Here is a 20,792-nt window from a genome sequence, read left to right as displayed (position 1 = left end):
TTAATAAATCAGATGAAGGAAGAGGAGACTAATTACCTTTAAAATAACGGCTGGTAGAGTTCCAGTTCTCTCAGACTTTTGTAAATCAAAACTTTAACTGGAGACAACTGGATACTGGTATAATTTTTGAAACAGCTTCATGAACATAGTTCAGACTTGAATTTAATGGAGCTGTGTCAACATGCTTCTGCTTCAGTTCTGCCCTAAAGTTCAAGTATAATTGTTCAAAATCTGATGTGAACAATAAGTGCAAACTTTATACTGAACTCCACTCCTAAACAGATTTTTAATGGTATGTTCAGCTATATGTCTCAAAAGTCACTCAGAGAAGGACTTTCAGGATAACCTAGGACTCTACTTCCCCTGTTTTGTCCTTTAGCCACTTTTTGGTAAATCTGATCTCAGGTAAATATTTTGAAGTAAATCTGATGTTTGTGTCTTCTACTGATGTGGCAACATTAATTAGAAATGTGGTTGTTACCTTTCTGTAAAATCATACTGGGAGAAGTTCCAGTAATGTATGAATACATTATATTAGTATAATATATACTATGTACAACAGCATATTCCTTTTGCTTTACTGTGTATGCTCTTACAGTACCTTTGTATTGATGTAACTGATTGCATTTTTAGTGATCTCATCAGCGGAGCCTTAATGGTCCCCAGTGAATTCTTAGGGACACCTCCTTTGTGTCTCTGTCTCTTACAGATAGCTTAGATTCCCATCTGAGTTGTGCAGTTGTGAAATTTTCCTTACTGTTGCAACTTCTCTGTAAAATGTCTTGGTCATTCTCTCTGATACCAGTAATGCAGTATTACCAGCAGGATGTAGGTGAGAAGGATACAGTTTACTGGACAGAGTCTTGAGACCTGTCTTGGAGTGTGGACCCTGGAGTGTGCTCTACCCTGTGCAAAATTCAGCTGGGGTTTTTCCTCTGCCAGCATGAGCTGGATCGCCTCAAATCTGGTCCATGTTTCATCATGACTTTGTGTGACTGGTCAATTCCTTCTCAGAGCCACTTCTGTTTCTTCTGGTAACTCAATTTGTGTCAGGGGAGGCATAGGCTGGATATTAGGAGGAAGTTCTTCACGGAGAGAGAGATTGCCCATTGGAACGGGCTGCCCAGGGAGGTGGTGGAGTCGCCATCACTGGAGACGTTCAAGAGTAGACTGGATGAGGCACTTGGTGCCATGGTCTAGTTGATTGCTTAGGACTGGGTGATAGGTTGGGCTGGATGATCTTGGAGGTCTCTTCCAACCTGGTTGATTCTATGATTCTAGGGAGGAATATGACTCTTTTTCTTACAATGATACAGTGTAGTACAACTTGTTCTTGAAGTAGAAACCTTACTAACAGAAAGAAAAACCCCTGTATTCCTCCTTGTCCTTGTCAGTGACTGAGAGTTCTGCTAATCAGTTTGGAATGAACAGTACCACTCCTTCATCTGCTTAGTAACTCTTTTTACTGAGAGCACTGTATGCTTCAAAGTGCTTGCTATATATTATACCCAAATACATACAGAGACAACAGTAAATGCAACCAACCCCATATCTTTAGTTCCTCTCTGTATAATACCTTAAGAATGCATAAGATTTTACAGAGAGAAGTATTTTATTCTTTACTCCTTACAGCTTACATCCTTATTAGACTTAATACAACAGATAAAATGCACAGAAGGCTGTAATATCAATAAACAACGTCGAAAATCACACTGCCTCTGCTGTTTGCCACTTTTTTCTTGGAACTGTACAGTGAGTCTGAAAATTTGGGTACTTTGAAATGCTCAAAAGAAGTTTGAAGATGACAGAGGGACAAATTCTATTTGATTCTTTACCAAAACCCACCAAAAATCAACTGGTTAACTCTTTTTTTTAATGAACCAATCTGTACAGAGAGTAAAAGCTGGGCTAAAGCTGAGCAAAAGTGTTATTCTTGCAGAATGCTTTGTTCAGTGTTCAGTAGTCATTGAGAAGGCTAGGAGGAGATAAGAGAGAAGGCTATTTGTAACCTGCTTCCCTCTCCTTTTTTTGCCTTGTACTCGATTGAAAAGAGCTGCCAGTTTGACAAATACCATCATCGAGAAAGGAATTATTATATCTCCAGCCCTCAAGGGTTTCTTATCTCGGAACCAGCTTTTATTATCATTTTACAGCTTCCCTTTGGCATTAAATCCCTCTTGTTCTTAAATAAATTTCTGGAAATATTATCTATTTGTATACGTGTTTGTAGAAATACAACAAATAATGTGTGGTGCTCTACTGACGCCAGATGAAAATTTATTGTGGGTTTTTAAAACCAGCTTCCTTTTACCACCAAAGACGTCTGAGCACTGTGGTACATGTTGTGTTAATGTGCAATGACTTGGAGCAGCAAGGACTTGATTTGAAAGTTTAACATCAAGATTTTTGTCGTCTGGGTTTAGCATTTTAGTAAAAATGCTATTTCCAATAAATAATGTTGCTCTTAGCCTGAATTCCTTACCTTATTCAAACACCATGGAGACATCACATGCCAGCCTTATGCTGTGTTATGGCGAATACACAACTTTTATATTCAATACTCCTCACACCTTCATCTGAAGCTTGTGATTGTAAGTAATTAATTGGTGCCCTAGTGCTGCGGTCTCCTCTGTTGAAACTGTTTCAGGAACAACATCTGTCGGACACGTATGTGCTTCCCTCATTCTTGTTAAGTGAAGAAAATTAAACCCCCCCCAAACAACACAATTGTGAAAGATGGCAATAATGTTAGCAATGGTAGTGACAGAAGGTAGGAGTTCAGGAGGTAAGATTTAGAGAATGCATTTATCCTGTAAGGCAGCAAATTAAACTTACTATACTTTCTTATTCTTCAAACATCCATGTTCATTCAGTCTAAACCTGCTGTTGAAAGGATGACTCTCTGTGTTACCCTGGTAATAATGTGCTTTCAGTTTCTGTTTCCAGTTTACAAAAGGATGTGATTGATTTGTCTGTCACAGCCCCAGTCTCAACTTTATGGGCTCAGGCTGTGATTCTGTGGAAGCCTAGATCAGCCCAGTGGTGTATTACTGTGGTTTTGCCTGTAGCCACGCTGTCCTGCTCTCCCTCCTGTGCCAAGCCCCCCTTCTGTGACCTTGCTTTCAGCATCGTGTGCTAACAGGTTGCTGTGTCCAGGACAAAGTGATACTGTGAATAGTTTTCTGCATTAGTAGTTTGAGAAGAGCAGCACTAGCAGAGCTGAACTGTTCTGCCAGTGAGAATGAGAACAGGACTTGTCTAGCTAGCAGTTAGAGTGACCTAGGCTCTCGCTGACACCATCCTGGAGGACAAATTGTACCTCTTGAATTTCTTAATATCCACTTTTGTTGTGTTAAGCTAGGGAGGGAAGAGGGGTGTTTGGATTTTATTGTAGAATAATAATAATAACAACAACTATTATTAGATAATGTATTATAGATTATTCCTTATATCTATATATTTTTATATATTTTATGTATGTAATTTATAATAATAAATACTAACAACATCAATTCCTAATACTAATTATTAGTTATTATAATAACATTATTAGATAATTTATTATTTCATATAATTAAACATATTTATACATTTATATATGTAATTTATAGTAATAATAGATACTAACAGCATCAATTACTACTACTACTACTTATTATTATTATTATTATTAATATTATTATATTTTCAACTTTTTTAACCATAAGCAGACGTTCTTGAAACGTGCTGTCATGGTGATATGCCTTTAAGGTTTTGTAATAGGGACTCCAGAACTGGATGCAGTACTCCAGGTGGGGTCTCACCAGAGTGGAGCAGAGGGGGAGAATCACCTCCCTCGACCATGCTGCTCTTGATCCAGCCTAGGATGTGATTTGCTTTCTGGGCTTTCTTGCAAGTGCACACTGGGGGCTCATGTTGAGCTTTTCATCCACCAGCACCCCCAAGTCCCTTTCTTCAGGGCTGCTCTCAAGCCAGCTGCTGCCCAGCCTATATTGATGCTTGGGATTGCCCCAACCCAGATGTAGGACCTCGCATTTGGTCTTGTTGAACCTCATGGGGTTGTCATGGACCCACTTCTCCAGCCTGACAAGGTCTTTCTGGATGGCATCCCTTCTCTCCAGCTTGTCTGCTGCATCACACAGCTTAGTGTCAGCAAACTTGCTGTAAATAAGGGGATAATGAGATGGGCTGCACAGCTGGAGGAGTGGTAGTTTATCTTAAAGCACTTATGAAAAGAAATAAGTTCTCTGTTATCAAAGTTCCATGAAAAACACAGGAATTGAGGTCCTTTGGCTAATTTGAGAGTGTGTAACATTAGGGCAATATTACTGATCACTTGCTGACAATGATTACAGTGGTTGTCATTGTGGGTGTTGAAATGGGCTGTGAAGGCAAAGAACTGCATAATAAAGGGAGGTGTTTGTGCTTTGGCCGTGATAAATGTGATAGAGAAGTGCTGCTGACAGGTCCTTGGAGCACCTACTCAACAAATGCATCTGAAAGGAGTACCTGTTGATTTATTCTTGAGCAATGCAAATACAGCTTTTCAAAACTAGGGAATGAAGCCTGCTCAAGTCCTGCAATTTTTAGAAGTGTAAAAGAATATCTGTGCATATTAATTCTTCCTCCAGAAAAACCCATCAGTGATGCATTCAAAATGGGGATCTACCTAATTAAAGCCTAATTAAAAATACACAAAAGGAAGGACCAAAAATGGCACAATGGCATTAACAGAGTGTGGGTTAAAGCCTGATAGTGTGTATATCACTGATCTGTGATACACTGTGCTAAATGCATATCACTGCAGATAAAGACTCTAGAAGGATCTTAGGAAATTTGACTAAAGATATTTAAACAGCAGAAGAAAGCTGATTATTAGGAGTAGGAAAACACAGATTAGCTTTCTGGTAGTGCCAACAGGGAGAAAAAAAAAAAAAAAAGTCTGTCACATCGTGTGGATTTTGCAGAACAATTAGTAGGCTGAACATGAGCCAGCAGTGTGCCCAGGCAGCCAGGAGAGCCAATGGCATCCTGCCCTGGATCAGGAATAGTGTAGCCAGCAGGACAAGGGAGGTTATTCTTCCCCTGTACTCAGCACTGGTCAGGCCACACCTTGAGTACTGTGTCCAGTTCTGGGCTTCTCAACTCAAGAGAGATGTTGAGGTACTGGAATGTGTCCAGAGAAGGGCAATGAAGCTGGTGAGGGGCCTGGAACACAAACCCTGTGAGGAGAGGCTGAGGGAGCTGGGGGTGTTTAGCCTGGAGAAGAGGAGGCTCAGGGGAGACCTCATTGCTGTCTACAGCTACCTGAAGGGAGGTTGTAGCCAGGTGGGGGTTGGTCTCTTCTCCCAGGCAACCAGCAGCAGAATGAGGGGACACAGTCTCAAGTTGTGCCAGGGGAGGTCTACGCTGGATATTAGAAGGAAGTTCTTCACAGAGAGAGAGATTTGCCATTGAAATGGACTGCCCAGGGAGGTGGTGGAGTTGCTGTCCCTGGAGATGTTAAAGAGAAGACTGGATGAGACACTTGGAGCCATGGTCTGGTTGATTGGATAGGGCTGGGTGATAGGTTGGACTGGATGATCTTGGAGGTCTCTTCCAACCTGGGTGATTCTATGAATTTAAGAAAAAAAACCACTCTAGAAACTAATGTTAAGAGTGGTTTTAATCATGTCAGACAAGTTTTGTTTCAGAGTTTGAGACCAATGGGTGATGAAAGCATGCTAGGAAGAGGAGGTGTAGAGATGGTCTGTTTCTAGAGTGGAGACAGCAGGGGTTACCTGCGCTGTTCCTTTTGGGAAGGGAGGGCAAATAAAGTAGTTAAAATACTATAAGAGTGTCTGCTAAAATCCCTTTTGCATATATTTTGCTGAAAACTCTTTTATATGTTTTCATATGCTTTTCCTTGGTCTTTCAGCTTGTGATGAATGGAAGATTTTACCCAAACCCAATCTATACCGCGACGTCAACAGATTTGGTCACACTGCTGTTGTCAGCAATGGGTAAATAAATTGTCTTTTTAAATTTTCCTGGCTGCTTTTCTGAGTGGAAAAAAACCTGTGACAGAAATTATATCTATGTGGGGTATGATTCAATGCCATACAACTAATGTAATTTATCAACATGAAAAGCAGTGCTTTTTAGAGGCTTTGCTTGTCTAAGGTAATCAGCACAGCTAATCATTCATCTGATATGCTGTGGAATCTGTTCAATGGCATTTTATATCAACCTGCTGCTGTACTGAGGTGTTTCATTCCTATTGGGAACTATAATGAATTTGAATTTCAGTCCCAACTTGAATCCTCACTTGGATGTGGCAGGAGAAATCTTCTTTTTCAAGCATGCTATAATTCCTCGTTCTCTGACAATCATAAAAATCAAAGCCGTGTAACTAAAATTTTCATGGGAAAAAAGGCAAGTTTTTGGTGATACTGGTACAGTTTTCATTGTTAACCACTTGCAGGAAAAAAAAAAATTGCCAACACCTAGACTTACGTTAAGTATATTGCTTATCCTCTAGAGAAGTTCATAATTTCTTGTAATTTGTTGAGTAGGGGAGCCCAGTAAAGCTCCATCATCTGGAAATAGGAGATGGAAAGAATCTGAAATTTTCTGGAGTTGGTGGTGGCTGAGCTCCTGCTTCCTCCTCCACACTAAGCCCCAAAGATGAAACTATGGGACAAAGGTCTTCTTTTCAGTGGAAAATTTGTAGGGTAAAACCTCAAGCTGGTTTTGTTGTCAGCAGCTACTACACTGGACACGCTACCAAAAAGAAACATCCATCTGCCAATTATTACTGACTGCTTTTGAAATGTTCTTCGAGAAAAATGTTCCCATTTCCTGCAGCCCATTATTTCACACTCTGTTCTCATTATCTAGCTCCAAAAAATGAGGAGATTCCTCCATGGCTCTTCTTCCCAGACATTTGGTATGTCATTCACTAACACACAGAACACTTTGAGCTTTTTTTTTTTTTTTTTTGTTGTTGTTATTCTAAACTTCTGTGGAGAAATAAGTTGAAGAACTAAATCTTCATAATGGAGCCACTGACGGAGTGTTTAGAGGAAGGTGAAAAATGATTTTTACAATATTATATGTTACATATTTTTATTGACAGATAACAAATGAAGAAAATGTATCTATAGCTACAATAATAATTTTTGGACTTACTTTTTCCTAATAGATCCATGTATATATTTGGAGGTTTTTCAAGTGTTCTTTTGAATGACATCCTTGTGTACAAGCCTCCAAACTGTGAAGCATTCAGAGATGAAGAGCTGTGTAAAAATGCTCGGCCAGGGATAAGGTGTATATGGAACAAGAAACACTGTGAATCCTGGGAATCTGGACATGCTAATAACATCCTCAGAGCAAAATGCCCTAAGAAAATGGGTAAGTGAATTCTGGTCTTGCAGTGTCAGAATTGCAATGTAAGGTAGAAGGTGGTGGTGGTGGGAAATCCCCAAATGTCCTGTATCACAGTACATTAGAGGTTGGAAGGCACCTCCAGAGATCATCAAGTCCAACCCCCCTACCAAAGCAGGATCACTTAGGGTAGTTCTCACAGGAATGTGTCCAGAGAAGGAGACTCCACAGCCTCTCTGGGCAGCCTGCTCCAGCGCTCTGTCACCCTCACTGGAAAGAAGTTTCTCCTCATGTTGAGGTGAAATCTTCTCTGTTCAAGCCTGTACCTGTTGTTTCTTGCCTTCTTATTGTGCACAATGAACGAAAAGATTGACCCCCTCCACTTGACACCTACTCCTCAGATATTTATAGACATTGATCAGATCCCCTCTCAGCCTTCTCTTCTCCAGACTAAACAGCCCAGGGCTCTCAGTCTCTCCACACAGGGGAGATGCTCAAGTCCCCTAATCGTCCTCATGGCTCTCCCTCCATTGGATTCTCTCCATCAGGTCTCTGTCTCTCTTGAACTGGGGAGCCCAAAACTGGACACAGTATTCCAGATGCAGTCTCACCAGGGTGGAGTCGAGGGGGAGAAGAACCTTCCTAGACCTGCTGGACTCATTTTTCTTGATGCCTTTTTGGCCACAAGGGCACATTGCTCTCCCATGCAGAACTTGCTGTCCACCAGCACTCCAAGGTCTTTCTCTGAGGAGCTGCTTTCTAGCAGGGCAGCTCCTAACCTGTCCTGGTGCCTGTTGTAATTCCTCCTCAGGTGCAGGACCCTGCACTTGTCCTTATTGAACTTCATGAGGTTTGCCTGCATCCAGCTCTCATCCTGTCCAGATCTTGTTGGATGGCTGCACAGCCTGAGGGGTGTCAGTCACCCCCTCCAGTTTTGTATCATCAGCAAACCTGCTGAGGGTAAACTCAGTCCCCTCATCCAGGTTGTTGATAAAGATACTGAACAAAACTGGACCCAGTACTGTGTCTCCCCTACCCCCCCAGCAACTTAGTGGTATTAGTGACTGGACTGTTAAGAATGTTTTGCTCTGAGAACACCAAGTGCAAGAGATTTACGGATTAATTTTAAAAAATCATTCAATTCTGGATTGTTATTTTGTTTTTTAATTTTAAATACGAGGAAGTAAGTGTAAAAAAAGCACAAGTTCAAGATGCTGGTATAAGACATAACAGGAGCTAAGGCATAAAATGACTTTAGCATAACATGCCTGTCCATCATAAGAAGGACATAGAACTGTTGGAGCAAGTCCAGAGGAGAGCCACAAGGATGATGCAAGGGATGGAGCATTTCTGCTATGAGGATAGGCTGAGGGAACTGGGGTTGCTCAGCCTGGAGAAGAGAAGACTCTGGGGGTACCTTATAGCTGTTTTCCAATACCTGAAGGGAACCTACAGGAAAGATGGAGAGGGACTTTTCTTGAGGATGTCTAGTGATAAGACAAGGGGAAATGGTTTTTAGATGAGAGAGTAAGTTTAGAATGGATCTTAGAAAGAAGTTCTTCAGTATGAGGGTGGTGAGACTCTGGAATAGGTTGCTCAGTCTGGTTCTGGATGCCCTCTCCCTGGAGGTGTTGGATGAAGCCTTGAGCAGCTGAGTCTAGTTGAGAGGCATCTCTGCCCATAGCAAGGAGGTTGGAGTAGATGATCTCTAAGGTCCTTTCTAGCCTAAGCCATTTTGTGAATCTGACAGATTGGATTTCACTCAGTGTGTTTGAAGCATTTATAAATGGTGAACTTTGAAATATTGTAACTGAATTAATGTTCCTCTTTCTTCATCCTGGGGTGTATTAGAAGGGGTGTGGTTAGTAGGTTCAGAGTTCTCCTCTCTCTCTGCTCTGCCCTGATGAGGCCACATCTGGAATATTGTGTCCAGTTCTGGGCCCCTCACTTCAAGAAGGACCTCAGGGAACTCCTTGAGAGAGTCCAGCCCAGAGCCACAAAGTAACTGAAGATGGTGGAACACCTCCCTTATGAGCAAAGGCTGAGGAAACTGGAGTTCTTTAGCCTGGAGCAGAGGAGCCTGAGGGGAGACCTCATTCATGTTGATAGAGAAGTGCAGGACAGTGTCAGCAGGGCAGAGCCAGGCTGTGCTCAGTGATGTCCAATGATAGGACAAGGGGTGCAATGGGTGCACGCTGGAGCAGAAGATGTTCCATGGGAGCAGAAGGGAAAACTTTTTCCCTGTGAGGGTGACAGAGCCCTGGAACAGGCTGCCCAGGGGTGGTTGTGGAGTCTCCTTCTCTGGAGACATTCGAAACCCACCTGGATGCATTCCTGTGTGACCTGCCCTGGGTGATCCTCCTGTGCAGGGGGGTTGGACTCAATGATCTTTGGAGGTCCCTTCCAACCCCTAACATTCTGTGATTCACTTTCTCTCCTTTCAAGCTACACACATAGACACCCAGCTCTGTGTGTGTGTAGATGTGTATATCTGTCTACCTATAAAAGCCTTCATACTTTTCTGTTTCCAAGAAAGCGTAACAGCAGCCAGAGCGCAGATGGCCACTGCAAGTAATGTCTGGTGTTACAGGCATATGGCACCTCACATCTGATGCACCAGTAAGGGAGAGGGAAAGCACTGCTGCTTTGTGCAGTTTACCTATCAAGCAGCAGCATTTGTACAGAATGCTATAGTACAGTCACAGCTGGAAACAAACTTAGGCAAACAAGCCCTTTGGTGCAGTATGTCAAACTGGGCTCAGGTTTGTCATGTGGATTTGTGTGGCATTGTGCTTGCTATATTGTTTGAAACAGCAATTTAATGTTATGAATAACTGTGGCACCCTATTCCAAAGTATTTTGGCTTGTCGCAAATAAATTGGTTGTGAAAATGTTGTTCTTGTACTTCACATGAACAGAATCTGCATCCTTGCTACCTACACCTGCTATTTTTTCTGTGCCTCTTTGCTTTCAGCACAGTATAAAATTGCTAACCAGACTTTGGCTGTGTGCTGCATGCACAAATTACTGTACAATTAAGCTGCCAGTCCACTTTTAATGTTTGTTAAAGAAAAGAATAAATCTCTGCTATTAATCAATGCTTCAAGACAGTTTCTTTTTTATTTTTTCCTTTTTTTTTTTTCTGTTAGCTTTTATTTGTTTCTGAACAGGACATAAAGTTGCAAACTTGGGGAAAAAGTGTATTGTATAACAAAGTTTATCCAGGTAGAGCTTTCTGAAGAACTGTTTTTGTACAGTTTCATAACCTTTAGAGGTCTAGAAAGTTTCAGCCCTTTCTAACAAGAAAAATCTCGAGGCTAAATTCAGAAGTGATGAAGATGAAAGTGGATGTTGTAAAAAGCTGATCATATCAATAGGTGTTTAAAAAACCAAACAAAGCAAATCACAGACAGACTGAAGGAAAATAATAATAAAACCAGAACATTTTCTGAAGTACATTTCTGCAGTGGGAATAAACTACAACTAAATTTGCAGGAGATGAGGTGTGTGGAATCCTATTTCAAAGTGTGGACAGAGCCACTTCATTGCTGTTAAATCCTTCCAGTTTCAGGTAGTAATATTCTGACAAAAGCCATTTTTTTCATATATTCTTTTTTCACTACATGGCTCAATTGTTATCAGATTGAGGGTATCATCTGAGAAACTGCTGATATTCAATATTGAAGGATAAGCTCAAATTTTAGTGGCTTTTCTAAAGATCAGTTCTTGGATATCGAGGCTTCACTGGCAAGAGAGTCTCTTAAACTTGCATGATCCTGAGACTAAAGAAGCCAAACCAGACCTGAGTTAAACACAGTAATCAGTGGAGGAGATGATTGGAATTTTCCTGTTTTGAGCCACGGTGATTTGTCAACTTTTTGGCCTCCGTTAAACACAATTTATTATTTGTGTCCTAAACCGTTTTAAGGAACATAAATTCTAGCCCAAGTCCTGAAGGCTTGTGTTGGGGACCTAACACAAACTCTTCCTCAAATATTTGTTGCAGAGAAAGTGCAGAACTATAACTTACCAGTCATTATTAGATGTATCAAATAATGTACAATCTGTTAGATTTTTTTTTTTTAAACTTGATTTTATTTCTTTCACCATTGCCTTCTTGGCTAGCCATCTATTATTTTTATCAGAAACCTGCACCTATGATTCTGAAGCAATTCTTCTGTGGTAAAGGAATGAAAAACGAATAGTTTAAGAAATTTTCTGATACAGTTGATTTGTGCAGTGTGCATGAGTTTGTATGCTGCAAATCAGTGAATATTCCTTTAGTTGGTAAGAGACTCACAAACCTTCAAATACAATTGTTACTAAAGGAATTTGTTAAAGGAATAAATCTTATTAGCTGAACAGAATTAATTTCCTATGGTAACTTAAACCTTTATGAACAGCTAGGGTTCAAGCGAAGGATGTAAGAGGAACTGCTCTAAGCAAGCATTTAAAATGCAGTATTATTCTCCTTCTGTGCCATGTTTCTTTGTGACTTTCATTTGTATTACAGCTGCTGCAGATGACAGGTGTTACCGCTACACAGACTGCGCGAGCTGCACTGCCAACACAAACGGGTGCCAGTGGTGTGACGACAAGAAGTGCATTTCAGCAAACAGCAACTGTAGTGTGGTGAGTCTTTGCCAGTCTATGCCTGTGTCATTAATACTGTTGTTTCTCTTCTAGCTACAGCAGAGACCTGTTGCAGCAAATGAAAAGGGGTATAGCAGAGTAATAGTAGCTTGTGTTGAACACTAAGGTAAACCATGCTTGTCTGGCTTTTGCAGTAAGAACGCAGATGGACTGCAGCAAAAGTATCTATTCCTGGGGAAGAAATTAATGTTGTCTTTAGGGTTGGGCTAGCCCACTGTGCATCTCTTAGGACAAATGCAATCGTATCCTAATTAACGACATTTGGAACGCCCCAGAGTCAATATGCACTTGGATATTGTGTGCGTGTGGTGTATGTTATGCAGGCAGAAACCGTGGAAGCCCATGAAGGGTAGCCTCTTGTTTTGTTTTGGTTTTCCCCTCTTTCAAACAGAACTAGGTCAGTCTCATTAGCCTGGGTATTCTGATCACTGAGCATCATAGAAATGTTTTTCTTTAAGCCATAGAGTTACTTGTCATCTCATTAAAGGAATGAGACACTGTTATCATTAACTGGCTTGTGATGAGTTGGTAAGATAGTTCTGATCTTTGTAAATATAAATATATAGATTCATGCCAGTTTATATTTTTGCATTTTTAATATTGCTTACTGCTGTGTTTTATGCCTCATGTTGTTGTCCACCAGCTGCTGAGTCTCTTGCTTGCTCATTTGATTTTTGACAAGCTTGTACTAGTATTTTAGCTTTCTGAATTTTGCCTCCTTATATTTTTCACCTAGCTCTAGGCTTGGGGCTGTACTTGAGTTCAAAATCTTTCTTTACACACTCCCATTAGTAAAAGTAGCTTGCTCTCTGGTTTGAACCTGATGCAAATCAATCCTGTTCTCTAGACAGACAAATTAAGATGTGAACTGGATTGACTCTGACTCAAATCATATCTATTCAGGGTGAGCAGAGCCAGCTCTAATCACTCACATTTGTAGCTAGTCACCACTAATAAAAACAATGCAGACACAAATTCAGCCCTGTTATAAGTCTGTCAGAGGGACTTCAGGTCCCAGACACTAATGGTTAGTTTCCTTTGTGATTTGTGATTTTTTGAAGGGCTCTTCTTTTACTAACATGTTGTGCTAGATTAGGTGCCAATTTTCTAACTGTGGTTTTCAACTCTTAAGCAAGCAGCAGTTGCTAAGAAGGGGAGCAGTCATCATTCCTGATGAATGTGGAGCATTGGGTATTTTAGCACAAGCTTCTCAGTTCAACATCCTTCTTTGACAGCCTTTTGTGACCAGGGTTGTCAGCTTAATTAGCAAATGATGCACCCCTCTTCTCTATATCATTTCCCATCTTTTATTCAGGTTTTGAAGTGGATGGCAAAGGCTGTTAGTGGACTTAATAGAGAATGGGGGAGTGAAAATTCATCAGAATGATCTCTGAAAAGTGTTACTACCATAAGTTGAAGGTGGCTATTGCAAAATTAGTATATTGGCTGGGGGATGATGGAAGCAAATTTTTGCAGCTGTCAACATAAACCCAACAAAATAGCATCAACAGAATGGCACCACATGGAGAAGTGGAAATGGATCAGACTGCATAACCATTTTCGTAGACTGCTACTTCTGAGCTAGGCCTGTGGAATGAAAATGTTGTGAGAATACTGTGATAGCAAGAAGGGATAACAAGCTGTAGAGTCAGAAACATCACAAGGAGACCATTTTTGCAGCTGTATAAAAGGCATGGATGTATAACATAGGTCACAGAACAACCAGATGAGACAGACAATGTTTTTGCTTTTGCTTCATGGAAACTGGCCAGCATAATAAAGATATGTTGCCAATCAGTTAGGCATTGGCCTTATGGTCATGGATATTTGAAAGCAGTGACTGTTCTGCTGATTGGAAGGGCTGCAAAATACAGCAGTTTCTCTGAAACAGCTCTGTCTGGACAGATTGACTTCATAAGTGGTACTAATGCCTTGATGATACAAGTATACCTGTCTATGCTTACCATCTGATGTGGATCAGCACATTAACCAGGCAGTATATTCCACTGCTGTGCTCTCTTGGGAACATCAGGGTGTATGTCACACTCTAATCTGATGCAGACCCTATCATATACAATGCAAAAGCTGAGTGGGTGTTTATTGTGTCTTACCCAACTGGGAAACTGTTTACTTAAAATTTATGGAGTTGTTCAAGATGCTACTGAAATCTGGCTAGTGAGGATATTGAACAGCATGCTCCCAGTAGAGCCTTGCTTTTTTTTTTTTTCTGTCATCAAATATAAGAGGCTTTGTCCCATGTATCAAGGATTTTAAAGGTTGCTTTGAGCAGTGATACCATTGAAATTCCCCATACTCCTTACAGTCATTCTCCATAATGCTCTGAAATTATTCCATAATAAAATGTAGTGCTTATCTATACTTTTTGTAAAATAAAAGTATTTTTTTTCTTGGAGACTGATGGATGCTAAAAATCGTAAGATCACTTTCTCTACTTTTTGTTTTTCCCCAGAATATGCAAATACAGATACTGCCATAGGGCCAAGAGCAACTCTAATACTGTCATTAATACTATCTCATGCCAAATACAGACTTAATGAAATATGACATATTAATTTCTGCATAGTTTCCTCTTTCAAGCTTTTCATGGAGTCTCTTGCTGCTTTTCAGCTTTGAAACAGAATATTGTTTAAGACTTTGTCACAAAGAAAGAAATTATGTCAGTGATGTACTTATTCTTTTTCTCTTACTCGTTGGATGTCTGTATCGAAGATGGAAACAAACAGGAATACTCTGACTTGTAAAACCTGATAGTGCTGCCTGCGCCCCTCTGTGCACTACATATCCTTCTGTCATCTTCTAAAACTGGGAGAAACAGCTTCCTGCCATGCTTGTATCTGCCTTTCTTCCTTAGCTTCTGCCTCACATTTTCTTTCATTTTGCTTTTTTGAAAGAGGTTCCATGTCCAGCCTGTGGTATATTTCTGATTTCTGTAGAGTAGGTTACATTGACATCTACTAGCAGTTCACTGCCTTTAAGTCTACTACAGTGATCTTGCACTTTGACACTTTCATTTGTTCTCTGCAATATCCTAAGCATCTTCCTTGTTCTCACTGATTCTGATGCATTTTGCCTATTTCTTAAGAGTTTCACTAATATATGATTGAAAAGTTTTTTATATCAGAGTGTGGCAAAATAAACTAAATGCAGTAGAACCCATGAAGAGTATGATTAAAGAACATCTTCTTGAGAGAGATAGGATACTAGAAGATGGTTCAAAGAGCACTACAGTCCTACATTGTTCAATGTTTTTATACAGTGCCTTCAAGGCAAGAATCATTGCCTTCTTTTTGTAATGCTTGCACTACTTCCTGAAAGTTTAACATCTGTCTTAATGAGAGTCATTGGGTGCTACACTAATGCAGTGATAATAATAATCACAGTAATGCAGTAATAATATTCACAGGAATCTGCCTACATTTGGAGAATTCAAAATATAGTCAAGAGGAAACGTGTAAAATAGTAGAAGGAGTTATGAATAGTATCCAATTTATCTTTGAGGGGAAAAAAGAAAAAAATAAGACTACAGAGTATCCAATAGTAAGATATGGGAGTAGCTTTGGGGAAATAGTAGCAAATTTATTAAATTAATAATTTATGGGTAGACTAGGTAAACTCAACCCGAAAAATCCAGGAGGAGGAGAGAGGTAAATTATTTAACAGCAATTTCCAAAATTCTAAGATAAACTACTGTCATATTTTTACTCTACAGTGGAGATGCAGAAAATCACTGCAGTGCAAAGGTCTGTCTGTATTCCACCATACCAGGATCAGTACTAAAAAACCCTAAGTAAATCAGACATAAGTGGGAAACTTTATATATAACTTGATTTACTCATGCTTTGGTGTGTAAACATTATAAACATCCTACAGCAATATAGAACTTCAGTAACAAATGAGCTGTCATATTCCTGAATTTCGTTTGGTTTGGTAGCTTAAGTTATAACCTTAATATTGTGTTAATATGAATTACCTGTTGGATCCACATCTACGTTGAACTAATGAGATTTTCAGGCAAGCAATGTTTAAATTGGATTCGAGGGAAATAAGTGCTGGGAATAAGGGAATACAATAAAAAACATTATTACAAAATAGTCACTAGTACTTTGAATTTTATTTTAAACATTAAATAACCAGTGCAAACCACACTTCATTATTGGAAAGCAATAGAACAAATACCCTGGCTTAGTTGGAAAATTGTAATCTGTATGTAATAGCACTAAAAGGTATATCATTTTCAAAAGCAACCTCAGAGCTCAAGGATTTTGACTGTCATCACAAGGTGTTGAAAGTGACTATTTGAATTATGGTAAATGAGCAGAGTGCAGTTACTTATATGATAGCATTCACTTAAAAGCATCTTGCAAGCAGATTGTGGATATGTATCACGACTGAGTGAAACTAAATGTGGTCTTGTGCCAAACAAAGGCTTTTTCTGCTTTACTGTTGATATGAATTTATTGGCCTAGATAGTCTATTACTTTATGGCGCATAGCCTTTGAATCATAGAATCAACAAGGTTGGAAAAGATCTGAGATCATCAAGTCCAACCTATCACCCAGCACCTCATGACTAAACCATGGCTTCAAGTGCCACGTCCAATCCTTTTTTTGTGGTGACTCCAACACCTCCCTGGGCAGCACATTCCAATGGCAAATCACTCTTTCTGTGAAGAACTTTCTCCTCACCTCAAGCCTAAACTTCCCCTGGCGCAGCTTGAGACTTGGATGTGTTTCATGCCGTGGTATAGACACCTTCTCGTAGAACTGTTTCTCTGGTTCTTTTTGCTTCACAGTAGCCTTTGTTATAGACCAGAAAAACAGTGAGTACCTCTTAAACAAGCTCACAGATGGCTATCTGATCCAATAAAGGCAATGAACGCTGATTCAATGATCCAATGAAAGGCAGCAGTGTTCTTCAGGAGGAATGAAGCTGGGCCTGGGTGAAACTGAAAATTCATTCTAATAATCTGTTTTAACATTTTAACTGACTGCAGTAGGTTGATGCTGCATCATCACCATTATTATTCCAGTACCAACAACAGTGTAACTTCTTGTCATATTGCCCCTTTACATAGGCTTTATCATACTCCAAGAGATTATTAGAAAGGAGAACAACCAAAAATTGTCATGTAAAGCATACATGTGCCATCTGAGTGCAATCCATTTTTGCATGAATGAATCTCTTGTTAGGGATAAAAAATGGTTGTTAGAGTTGGACAAGGTGACCTCCAGAGGTGCCTTCCAACCTTAACTGTTTTGTCAGTATAAAGCTATTTTGAATTAATTATTACCTTGAAATTCACTTAGTAGAGACAACCTCATGGATAAGATGATGAATCGGCTGAGGTTTTATTAAATAAGATGCCAATATTATGTCTTAATTAAAAGTACTTGGCAGGGGGAGAGAAGATGATTTGTATTAAAAATGTCTAACTTGGAAAGGACCTCAATTTTCAGAAAAAAATCTCCATCCCAACAAAAGCCCTGTGTAAAGTTCCTTCAGTATTTACTCTTTTTCTTGTATACTGAGGTACTAAAGGAATAATATTATTCTGACTTTTATGTCACTGCTTGACAAAACTGTTTCCTGTGGATTCTGTAAATTTTATACTAGCTGTGCTGCATACTGATTTGCAGTTTAAATCTGTAGAAAATCATGGCTGAAAATTTTGACAAATCCTTGTATTTTCTGGCTGCTGTTTTATAGCTCCTATTTTCCTTGCATTTAATCCAGATAAAACAAGTAGAAGGTATTTTTGCACCTTCAATGATGTGTGATTATTTAACATCTGTATCTTGGGTAATTTTTTATACTGTTTGATTATTTTTCTTGCTCTAACCTACAGAGGATGAAATAATCGATTAAGAGAATATCCCTTAATTAAAGAAATACAGTATTAGTTGAGTTATTTAAGATCTTCCTGGGCTTGAGGGGTGGGTGTCAAGTGGAGGGGGCCAGGCTCTTTTGGGTGGTTCACAGTGATAAGACAAGGAACAATGGGTTCAATCTTGAACATAGAAGATTTCAGCTCAACATGAGGAGAAACTTCTTTCCAGTGAGGGTGACAGAGCCCTGGAACAGGCTGCCCAGGGGGGTTGTGGAGTCTCCTTCTGTGGAGACTTTCCAAACCCACCTGGATGTGTTCCTGTGCAGACTACCCTAAGTGATGCTGCTCTGGCAGGGAGGTTGGACCTAATGATCTCTTGAGGTCCCTTCCAACCTCTGATACACTGTGAGACTGTGGGCTCTGTCCAGGCAAGTATCATCTTCCAGGTGCTATCTGACCCACTCAAGAGTTAGTTGTGTAGGATATGTGGAGTGATTTGTGCTCTAGAGATGCATTTTGTACTCTCTGCAACTGGTAAGGGTAGGCAAAGACCTTGAAGTCAAGCTTATCTTTTGGGTAGCTGTGATTTTTTTGGAGGGGAGTGATCTACCTGCTGTGTTATTTCAGTTTTGACTGGCAGTTTGACATGTGTTTGAAGCGTTGTTCTGTCTGGTTTATTTTTGTAGTCGGTTAAAAACTACACCAAATGTCATGTGAGGAATGAACAGATCTGCAATAAATTGACCAGCTGCAAAAGCTGCTCACTGCACCTGAACTGCCAGTGGGACCAGCGACAGCAAGAGTGCCAGGCACTACCTGGTAAGGGCTGTGGGGCAGCGATGATGCTTTTCATAGTTGATTTGAAAAACTGAGTAATCTCCTCCGTTGTTGCCAAAGAATATTTGTTCAGTATTTGTTCAATATGTAGACCTGGATTTATTTCACTTGTGCTGCCTTTCCCTGCCTAAATGTGCCTGTACAGGTGAACAGAGATGTACTTATGTCACTGATTGGTATATCAGTGCCATCTATAATCTTGTTGGGAGAGATAATAATCTTAGTGAAGGTATAATGGCATGTACCTCTGCACAAGCCAGTGATGAGTTCTAGCCTGTGGGGATCACGGAGTACAGAGCTGAACTGCCATACTTAGTGCTTTACAGATATCACTTTACTGTGATATCTGGGGCTTTATCTTATAAATTATGCTTCAATTATACTTCAGTTTTCCTGCACAGATAATGCCTAAGATCTAGTTTCTTGATTGTCTAATGTAGGTAATACTATGAAAGCAGTAATGTAAAATACTCTCCAATGGTGATGTTAACATGATGAAATAATATTTATTCTGTAATTCATATGCATAGCTCCATAGATGCTTTAGATATCAGAACCTTTTCTATTTGATCTTTATGTCTAGATGAAGTTAATGAACAGAGTTTTTTTTTTTTTTCACAGAGGTTACTCATTAAATAACTTTAATCAGTTTATTCTGTGCAGTTTAAAACTAGATTTGTATAATCTTTCTTAACTATGACAGCTGCTATGAATTGCTCATATTTTAATAGCTATCTGAGTAATACTGAAATTTACTGAAGAGGCAATATTTCCTAAAATCTCTGAATTTCCTTACATTATGATTAAGTTTGTATTTGGACAAATCTAAATGCAAAGGTAGGATGGTACAGCAAAGATAAAGTTATACTCTCTTAATACAGGGAGAAAATAGTGTCTTAATTAAACATTTTGTAACTAAAAAGTTTCTTTTCATAAAAATATTTAATATGTTGCTTCAGATATTTTAGAATCTGTTTGCTGTGAAAAAGGAAATTGAGTGTGGGATGTCTTTTGAATTATGATCTCAGGAAGATAAAATTCAGGCTCCTTTAGCTTTGTCAAAAGTGTTGTGGTTTTTTTTTTTTTGTTTTGTTTTGTTGGTTTGTTTTTTTTTTCTCAAATCAGCTTTAATCTTTTGCTTTTTTGAACTAGCTCATCTGTGTGGGGAAGGATGGAGTCATGTTGGAGATGCCTGCCTCCGCATAAATTCTAGTCGTGAAAGCTATGACAATGCCAAATTGTACTGCTACAATTTAAGTGGGAATCTTGCCTCATTAACAACCTCTAAAGAAGTGGAATTTGTTCTGGATGAAATACAAAAGTATACACTTCAGGTAACTTGAGTAACTGTAATTGATGCTTATGTGAATTAAATTTGCTTTGAGAAATCTAGTTTAAGGGTTTATCCGACGAGAGGGAAGTTTGTGTTCAAAGAAATGCAGCATGCTGCTAAAGACTGATATGCGTTATGTGTAGGATATTAAGGACATCTCATGTTTAAAGCTAATAACACAGCAGTTGCCAAGTGTTTCTTTTACCAGATTTAAGTGTTATAGGTTATTGTTTACTTTCAAGATACGACTAGAGGATGGCTGAAATGCTGTCATGGTAAATCACAGGTTCACAGATTGCATTGGGTTGGAAGGGACCCTCAAACAGCAGATTTGGTTTTGGGTGGTGAGTAGCTAGGTTGCAAGCAGCTGAAAACAAGGACATACTAAAGAGGTACACTCTGGAAACCCATAGCTCCCTGTACATGCACTGGTGTGTGGTTTCCAAAGGGACACAGAGAAGCTGGTCTAGTATGGGAAGCATGTGGAAATTCCTTGTGCTGGCAGCACGAGGGAAAGTCAGGAGCTGATTAGCTTTCTGTGATAACGGTGGGGGGAATAGAGGGCTGAAAACTCTTGCGTGCCTCTGGCAAATACAGGAAGCTGCCATCAAGATATTCCTCAGGAAAGTGATCCGTATTAATTTAACTGTGGGGCAAGAGAAGGGAAGTTGAGGATTAATTACCTGCCCATTGGTGGTCAGGTTCAATTTCTTAGCAATTAAATGTTCAAATGCTTATTGGTGTGCTGAAAAATGT

At 39.6% G+C, this 20,792-nt stretch overlaps 1 protein-coding gene across 1 annotated transcript in view; it reads left to right on the top strand.

Moving 5' to 3' along the window:
- The window catches only part of ATRNL1 (attractin like 1), a 538,433-nt gene that overhangs the window by 92,024 nt on the left and 425,617 nt on the right, over positions 1-20,792 (top strand). The window contains exons 11-15 of the mRNA XM_054382173.1: positions 5,918-6,002; positions 7,184-7,392; positions 11,879-11,997; positions 18,553-18,685; positions 19,856-20,037. Coding sequence (XP_054238148.1) covers positions 5,918-6,002; positions 7,184-7,392; positions 11,879-11,997; positions 18,553-18,685; positions 19,856-20,037 — 728 coding nt within the window. The remainder of the gene's footprint in view (positions 1-5,917; positions 6,003-7,183; positions 7,393-11,878; positions 11,998-18,552; positions 18,686-19,855; positions 20,038-20,792) is intronic.

The sequence above is a fragment of the Indicator indicator genome, chromosome 7 (assembly GCF_027791375.1).
Source record: "Indicator indicator isolate 239-I01 chromosome 7, UM_Iind_1.1, whole genome shotgun sequence".
In the NCBI taxonomy this organism is placed as follows: domain Eukaryota; kingdom Metazoa; phylum Chordata; class Aves; order Piciformes; family Indicatoridae; genus Indicator; species Indicator indicator.
The sequence above is the reverse complement of the archived record's forward strand: the minus strand, read 5'-3'. Positions and strand labels throughout refer to the sequence as shown.